General features: G+C 34.2%; 1 protein-coding gene across 2 annotated transcripts in view; it reads right to left on the reverse strand.

Annotated features, from left to right (window-relative positions):
- Window positions 1–558: 558 nt before the first annotated feature.
- Window positions 559–9,536, reverse strand: part of pdcd4a (programmed cell death 4a) — a 20,023-nt gene continuing 11,045 nt past the window's right edge. Inside the window, exons 5-12 of one of the 2 annotated variants that reach the window (XM_087235402.1) lie at window positions 9,192–9,305; window positions 7,387–7,608; window positions 5,927–6,024; window positions 5,239–5,353; window positions 4,133–4,240; window positions 3,787–3,897; window positions 3,002–3,141; window positions 559–1,817 (exon numbers count right to left, since the gene is read on the reverse strand). In XM_087235402.1, coding sequence (XP_087091528.1) covers window positions 1,766–1,817; window positions 3,002–3,141; window positions 3,787–3,897; window positions 4,133–4,240; window positions 5,239–5,353; window positions 5,927–6,024; window positions 7,387–7,608; window positions 9,192–9,305 — 960 coding nt within the window. In that variant the 3' untranslated portion in view covers window positions 559–1,765. 2 annotated transcript variants of the gene reach the window in all.

Raw genomic sequence — 9,536 nt, forward strand, 5'->3', positions numbered from 1 at the left:
TGGTCTGGAGTGTGAAACTTTGCTTTTAAAATCTCTTGATTTCTAAATTTGCATTGAAAACCTAATGTCTTCTTAAAATTAGGATTTACTGATATTTTATATAATTACCCTGCTGAAGAATCCAGCTTAGACCAGCCTATGATGGTTGGCTGGTTGACCAACTACTTAGTTGGTCAACCAGCCTGGTTTTAGAAACAAGCCAAGCAAGACGTCTTGGGAGCCCAGCCAAAACCAGCTATGCCCAGCTTAAACCAGGCTGGTCAAGTTGGTTTTAGCTGGTCATTTTCCAGCCTGACCCACTAAGACCAGGCTAGAAATGCCTGGAAACCAGCCTGAAAATGGCCAAAACCCCTCCTAAAACCAGGCTGGTCAACCAGTTTAAACCGGCCAACATGCTAAAGTTCCCTACAATAAGGTTTGTTAACTAAAATAATTTAACAACATTTGTTAAAATCAACTGTGAACACGCATTTATTAATCTTAATATCAATTTTTACTAGAAACATTTGAAAAACCAAAGATGTAATCAGTGCATTAGTTAAAACAAAGAAACACTGATGCGAGCATTATGAATTTTTATTGAAATTATTAGTGTCAAAATGTATTCAATGCTGGAACTCTGGAACTGCTGTTTGACAAAAATAATGTATTTGAAAAAGTGACCCATGAACAAAATGATACAAAAAAGATTGCTTGTACAAAAGTACTTTTGGTTAAATTTAGTAATTTCCTCCCATTATGCCATTATTGAAACCACAAGTATTGATTGTGAGAGTTGGTAATTTTCTGAAAAATATACCACTTAAAAAGTGATATGCAAAGATATTTTCAGAAAATGTTGGCTCAGCTGTACTGACATAATTAAACTGCTTTTCTCCAAATAAACACCAGGACTGAAATAAACGATTGTTCTAAACTTCACCATCAAACAGAGAGGGTAGAAAACTTTAGACAGTAATGAACATGGGAACAGTCACAGACATCAGCCTGAGCGAGAGGTGATGATGCTCTCTCTCCTCTGTCCTTTAACTAACACCTACAAAGACACTTAATGATGTAAAAATCTGCCAGAAACAATAATCAGAACTGTTTGACTCGCATTTGGCCTAAATCACCAACGAGCCTTGATAATCCTTTTGAAAAAAAAAAAAAGTATGCAGTATTCTGCTGGAAGCTTCTGAATCTGTGAATGTGGGGGGTATGGTTACTTTAAGCAATTATAAGAAACATTTGAAGATAAACATGCAAATAAAATGCAAACCAATAGAAGTGACCCCAATCGCTTCATAAAACATTACATTTTGGCCCAACAGTTTGATTAAGTACTTGATTTGAATAGCCTGACTCATTTAATACCTTAATAGGTCCACTGCCAAAAAAAGAATGAGCGACCACTGCCATCACTAACAAGAGAACACAACAAAAAACAACTTAAGCTGAAAAAGATAAAGCAAAATTAATCCCTCAACCCAAACTGTATTTCACAGCCCTCTGAAGCTGCTGATTTCCTCACTTCTTTTCCATTTATGTTGCATACTGTATAAATGCACATACACTCAAAAAACAACTAAGGCAAGCCCATAATAGAGGAGAGAAGATTTCTCAGTTGTCACTCTTCATCAAGACAATCTCATTTCTGAGGCTGAATATTTCTGTGTGAACTTGGAGGATGAGCAATGAAGACATTGAGGAAAGATTTCCAGGGAGGTGCAGGAGATCCCAACTTGTTCAGCATCAAGATCCTGCTGGAGCTCTTCGGAATCTTCTAACTTTTCACAATTCCTCCATCACCCTCACTAACAAAGCGCTTGCGCCCCCTGTTGGACATAATAATACATCAGTTACAACGCAAGAGTAAGCAGGAGGAGAATATCTACTATTACTGGATCAGACTAACCAATGTGTTTGATGATAGGTGTTTGTGGTGATCCATAAATGACAATGAGCATCAGAACCCTTTGTCTTTCCTTGATACATCGCTTAAACAATCTAAGAAGATTTGGCAGATCCTGAATCTTTTTTTAATCATGAGTTCTGATCTGGCAATTTGCAAACACTTGCCTAAGTAAAACATCAGGAAGAATTGATCTGATTGTGCTAGTGTTTATTGTGAAAAGATCCTCAAGTTCATGATCATCAATGCAGCAATTGGCTGGCAGCAAGATAGCAGTGCAATGACATCATCTAATTAATATTAAGTCACCAATTATCTGCAAATTTAAAATAAATGAATTGGTTTGTTAAATGATACACTATAACTTTCCATATTCGATGTAGGTTATTTGTACAGGCTTTACACTTTCATGTGGCAAGAGTCTAGTTTTAAAATTTTCTTTAGTTTTACATCAAGCATAGATTTTATATGTGACTGTATTCATCTTTCTTTATTCTGTGGCGTAAGACATAACTGATTTATTTTCATTTGTAATTATTTTAATTCAACTAAAATTTTTTTTTTGATATTTAAGAATTTATCTGTATCTCCCTCACTGAATCAAGTCACCCATTCATTAGCTGTAAACATATTAAATGCATGTGCACTCCCGTGGATTATATAGTAATTCCTTCACAAAAATATAAGAAATAAATAAATAGATAAATCTCTCATTGGGTATATTGAAACATGCAATTTCTTCCCCAATTAGTTTCTCATTCTACGTAGGTTAGACAGGAGAACAACATCCATAACAATGATACTAGCTACATGAATACATTGAAGGGTCCAATAGCTGAGCTGGTGCAGATTGCTCACTGAGAGATTTTAAAGACAAGAAGCCCACCTTGTCACATAGAAAACAATGTGCAGTGTCACAACGTGACGCACCACTGTGGTACTTCTTGCGAACAATTTTATTTGAAGTATACTGGGGCCTTAACAGTTCACAGAATTCCCATACGCAATTATTGTAAGACAAAATTAATATTGTGTAGTCTAAAGCAAAGACTGTGTAACAGTCATTACATGTACCAGAACACTGGTGAACAGACACAAGTATCTGACCTGGTTGGACAGGAATCTCTCAGCTGCTTAGTGATGACTGATTCCTGGTAACAAAGGTCCACAAAGGCTTCCATAATAGATTGTGCATGAGGCACATCCAGGTTGATCTCTGGCAGCTCATCGTAAACACGTTGGAAACCCTGTGTATAACACACAAATGCATTAATCCTCAAAACAACCAACACCCTGTTCATGTTCCAAAAACACAGCAACATGCTCTCATTCATTCCAATGGTGAGCTGGTGAGTTCTAGTGACACTAGAACAGCACAACAAAGTTTAAGAAATTAGGAAATGTTTAACTTTATTCAAATAAAGAAAAGTTATGGGTCATGGATGCATTACACTTTGTTTCTCTGTGCCCTTCCATCCTTAATGCTCTCTCGTCTTAGTCTTAGATGTACAACATAGCTTGCATTCATTGCCAGCTTATTACTATATGTCAATATAAACTACTGTACAAGTGATTCATACTGACATAAAACATTTGATGGCTAATGACATAAATCAATAATAATAATCAAAGTCCTAAACATTAAGTACTAACTATACTGGAAGACTAGAAGTAGAATGTTTGTGTACACTTTTTTTTTAGCAATAGTAACAGTAATAACCAACTAAACAAGAGAAAAAAATCCAAGTCAAATTTGAGTTAGGACTTCACTAACACTATAACCCTTTTCTATTTCTATTTTATGCAATTTTATTGGTTTGATTGCTTCTACCGCCCTTCTTTGTAAGTCTCTTTGGATAAAAGTGTGCGCTAAATTATCAAAATCTACAAACCCTGTTCATCTGGTCCAAAGTAATTAGTCCACTTTGCCAGAATGACTTGAGGAGTTTGACCATCATCTGTAAAGCTGCATCACCTGTAGACTCTAGTACCATAACCACAGCCTGCACATCAACCACAAAGAGAAACACTTAATCAGAGGAGTCAGGAAAGGGACAGGAAAAGTAAATTAGAAAACATACATTTTTGTGTGTAATCAGACAGTTGCCTTTATCCTTAAATGATATAATATGCTATATAAAATAGAATTTTGTGTTTAAAATGTGCTGGCTAATTGGCCCAGTTGCACTTCACATGTCATTCATGTGATTATTTTCAATATTTCACTATACTGTATACCTCATAGACCAGTTCATGATGAAAGTGTGGCACCTCCAGATCTCGCAGACAGTGTTCAGCCTCAGAGAGCTCACCTGACACCAGATACTCTTTTAGCAAAAGATTCATCTGTAAAACAAACAGCAACATAGCTATTATAGTTAATTCTTTCTACAAAATGGAAAGATGAAGAAATGTGTGTAATGTTGCATACAAATTGGGACTTGTAATGCCACTTTCTTACAATTCCTCACTTTTTGGTTTATTCGTTCGAAACAATTAAATATAGAATGAAATAACAGCATCTGCTAAATGAGTAATTACAAACTTAAATGTAAACAATATGTAAAGGGCAAATAAGGTGCAAGAAATGTGAAAAATTTACAAAAACTGAACTTTTGCCAAGAAAAATATTGTTTTTAAAAATAACTTACTTTAAAAAACAAATTTAAAAAATAAATGAGTCAAAATTTCTCAGGTTCTCTAACACTAAAGGATCGTTATGCTTCAATTGAAGTTCTATTCCCTTCTTAGTTTGAGGGCAAAAAGTTCAAAAAGTGTGAGAGATGAAATATTGTTTTTGAACACTCCAACATCATTGCACTGCAGTAGTCAGGGTTTTGAATGTGTCACGCTGCACAACACAATGATACTGGCTGAGATTGACCACTCCATACATTTTTGTTGGAAGCTTCTTGTTTTTGGAACACATTTCAGCGTATTTATCCCTCCAGTGTGTTTATGTGGCTAATGCTGTTGTGTTGTCTGTTGCTCTCCTCTCAGTCCACTGTGGAATGAGAAACTCATGGAGGGGAAGAAACCACACGTCACAAAATTTGGGTCGTAAGTAAAAATCTAATAAAAAAAAAAATTGCCTAACAATTGTGTTTAAGATTTTGATCATCTATTTGATGACTAGTGGATTTTTAATAGACTTTTTGGACTTTTGTTAGAAGTCTATTAGATTTTTTACTGACAGCTCAAATTTAGCCTTGTTTTAACCAAATAATTTATGCTATCAGACGTCTTTTGAATAAAAATTGCTTGGTAGGTGCCCAAAGATTGACATTGTTATCAGAATTGCTTAAGTATATGACATTTTTAGCACAAATCTGGCCACACTTTACCTCTTTGATGAGATGTTTGACAGGCCTCTGGCCACCACCAACTCCCCATACATTATCAAGCCGCATGATTCCCCTCTTCATGGAGAGCAGAACTGATGCTCTGTCCAGTGCAGCTCTAACAATGAGACCATCAACAAATTAACAGGGGAATGGCATGACAAATAACACAAAAGATAATCAATTTGCAGTTTTTTGTCAGATTTTACAAAGGATTTTAAAACTAGCTGCATATTCATTTTAGGACTATGTGTAGGATGGAAAATTGTTTTAATTGTCCACCTGCTATAGTGACTGTTAAACGCACTCTTTTACTTTACATCTTACAATAAGCATTTTCATTGATTAATTTATGAAAAACAGCAGATTTCTTTTAAAAAATTCTTCTATTTGTCATGATATGTCATTTCTAATATCATCATGTATCAGACCACATAGGCAAAAAACAGGCAAATCACTAAAAAATGGTCCACCACCGCTGCTGACATGTAAAGCAAAATAACCTACCACTGTAGCACACATTGGACAGATGACAGGTAGAATTTACCACCCTGACCCAAAATGCCACTCATATGTTGACTCTATGACTTTAAATAAATCTGGTATTCAAGATTGCATATCAAAATGCTTATTTATTGTGGACTAAGTGAGGACAACTAGCGAACATCTAAATAAATAAGCTAAAACTCACCTGGCATGGTCGCAATCCACTTTGCCTTTGTAACAGTCGAGAAAACTCATGGGTAATGCATGGTCTGCAATGGCTCGTGCAATAAATTGGCCAAGCATCTAAGTAAAAGTAAAAAATCAGTGAGTACAGAGAATGGATTTCACAAATATCATTTTACCTAAATGTAATCAAGTTCTAGGGTTTCTAACAAACATTTTGTCCATCATTAGAATAGCACAGCTTTTCATTATCATTAATTTGTAGCTATGCTTTCATCTAAAGAACTGTGAAAATGCCATTTAAATGGCACTGGACTAGAGGGCAATTTATAAGACAATTGTCTGCTCTTAACATTTTCAAAACATTAATACATCTACAGACATTGTGTTTCCCGAGTAAAAAACAGTATACTTATTCAAACAACCAGTTCTATATTCACCATTACATTGCAATTCAGCAGAAATGGTCCAAAATGTTTTAAACACACCTTAGCAATGTGAGAGGCAATGAGGAGCAATCCTTTATCTAACCATTGACTTCAATAGCATTTGTATTTCTTAATATGGAAGTTAATGGTTACAGGTTTTCTACATTTTTCAAAATATCTTCTTTAGTGTATAACAAAAAAAGGTTTAGTACAAGGGCGAGTAAATCAAAATGTTCCATTTTTGTGTAAACTATGCTAATAATAATAGCTATTTGCATCTGTTTTAGTAACTTTTTTTACTAGAATTGTAATGTTTGGAAACTTATGTCTAAAAAGTTGTTTTTTATGCTTGTAAAGTTGCTTTTTGTTTGTTTGTATCTTTAAAAACAACACACACACAAAAACACTTTTAGAGTTGCATAAACTCCTTTCGATTAGAAAGACTGCATGCTCTTGCATAGTGCAACAGCTGGTTAAGATAATCGCTCCACTACAAATCTCAAATCCAGCTACTGGTCTGGTTATTGTGCCCAGGAGAGACTACCACATAACAATTGATTAAGTAATAGAAACCAATACAGTATCCACTTTACACTTTAGTTAAGTAATATAATCAATTTTAATACAGTCCACTGGTGCCAGTGTTGAGTTTTTTTAGTGTGGTCACCTACATTGCAGAAAGGTGCATACAGCATTGTTTCATTACAAATTTGGTCATTTTGTTTGCTGTATTATCCTATTTGTCACTGCAGCAATAAAAATGAATAAAAGTGAGCTAACTGAGAAATCTTTTGATTTAGTTAAAACAGATGTTGCAAGGGTTTTCCTTTGGCGACATAATTTGAAGTTGGAAAACATGTATTGTGATGATATCATATCATGTGGACTGGTGATTCCAACCACTGAATAATAAATAGCAAACACCATGAATTATGATAAATAATAATGTATAGAAGATTCCCAGCTAAAAGCAATAGGTTCATTTTCATTCATTTCGCGAAATAAATTTTACAGTATTTTTTTACTTGGTTTTTGATTGACATTTCCAGCTTACCAGTGGGGCCTCGGGTGTATCGAGGATGAGATCTGGCAGCTCCTTAAGCATTTTATCAAATGCATGTGACATGTCTCTCTCAGAAAGCACCTTACCAGAGAGGTCTGAGAGAAGACGTGATGTGAGCTCTCTGTGGCTGGCCTTGCCTTCCAGAGACAGAGACACAGCCAGAGAGGTGAACTCATATCTGTTGTGGCCCAAGTTCAGCTCTTTTAGCAGCATCTACCAGACAAATGAAAAAAAAATAAACATATAAATAAAACAAATAAAACCTGCAGTTCAGATAATTGCTGTGATGTGAATTTACTAATTTCTAGTTTAAGGAGTAATTCAAATATTTTATTTTCATGACTAAATGTCACTCCTGACTACATAAGTCTTAATATGTGAAATTGCACTGTTCTGAGAAAGAAAATACAAAAATTGGTTCAATCAGAATGAACGTAAAATAAGCATCTGATAGCCTTAACTACAATTTAAATATTTGCAAATATTAATATATGTACAGATTTAATTTTAATTACTGTAACTAAATGAAATGACAATTGATTCAAACATTTACCACAAACAGGGTCCCTGTTGGTTTTATGGGGTAAATGTAAGATTTTTTTAAAGATATTAAAGAAAATTTAAGAGTAACAAATCTAAGTGAAAACCACAATGTGTCTAGGGAGCACATTGAGAGTTGTATTTCTAGTAACATTTACAAGTACAAATACAAACAAAATGGTCTAACTTACGTGTAAAGAATTTTTACTAAGGTTCAACCACTTGAGTGTGGAAATCACTTTTACTTTCTTAACAGACCTATTGTATATCTATATAATTGATCTTTTTGACACTCAAAGTTTTATTTAATCCAACATATTTATACTTGCAAAACTGATTTACAAAGTTGACACTCAAGCACAGTGATCACTCTCACTTCAAAACTTGAGCTTTTGCTTAATTTTAAAATAAATTTTAAAAAATTCTTCCTAAAAAATTATTGCTATGATTATACAAATTTAAGACTTGCTGCTCTGATTTAGGACTTTTTTAAGGTCTTAATTCACAGAAAAGCATCTTAAGACTTGTACAACAGTCAAGCCTAAATAAATAAATTAAAAACATATACATCAAATACACACATGCCTTTCTTATTCATAAATCCTAATATGTGGCTATTATGTTAAATTACTATAGCATTTCAGACGATAAGAATTAAAATTGTAAAATTGATAATTGATAAAATTGTAAAGAATATAATCTTGTATATTACACTCATTTGTTTGTATATTACACTCGTTGTTTGTTCAATCTACTTATTTAAAATGAGCTGAAACGACACTATTCTTGAGTTGTTGTTGTTTTTTTTTGGGACAACTTAATTGCTTTGTTTAATCTTTGCTCAAATTAAATCCATCATGTTGCCCTAACACAAATCACTTGTGTAGAACCCAGCATTTTTTTACAGTGCTGAGAAGATTGGATTCTCAACTTTTAACTCCTCCTTTGTCCATAACAATGTTTTAAGGGTCAGATTTCTAGATTCTGTAAATTACATTTGAGGAAGCATGTTTGTACATCAGCAATCTCACTCACTCATGTTTGTTAATGATTAGTTATTAACTAAAAATTTACATTTTATGTTTCAGCTTATTTCAATAGCTGCCTCTGTAGCTATGAACAACTTCTCCAATTGTATAAAACGAATGCCACTGGAATGTTTAGCACACACTGCATCCAAGATTTTCTCTTCTACATTAAACTAAAACAAAGGTTCTGTTATTTGGTATCTGGCTTTATGGTAAGCTATAACTCACCTCAACCTCTTTGGTGTCTCCATGCTCAAAATACTCCTGCACAATGGGGTTGATGGTCTTCTCAAGTTCTCTCTCCTCCAGCTCTGGTACTACTGTTGCATATATTGTATCTCCCTAATAAACAAACAAGAGTCTGACACTAGAAAACATAGTACATAATTAAACAAAAAGGGATACCTATCAGTTCAAGCTAATTAGAGTATATACTCAAAAATAAGTTTAAGCATGCACCTAGACCTGGTTTCAAAGATAGCCATCTCTATGCTAATTTACCAGTACTTTTCCATGTATGTGTAAAAGAAGCTATTGATTCAGCATGACTAATGAACACATGACTGCAGAATC

This window comes from Danio rerio, chromosome 1, assembly GCF_052040795.2.
Source record: "Danio rerio strain M-AB ecotype USA chromosome 1, GRCz13ab, whole genome shotgun sequence".
NCBI classification, from domain to species: domain Eukaryota; kingdom Metazoa; phylum Chordata; class Actinopteri; order Cypriniformes; family Danionidae; genus Danio; species Danio rerio.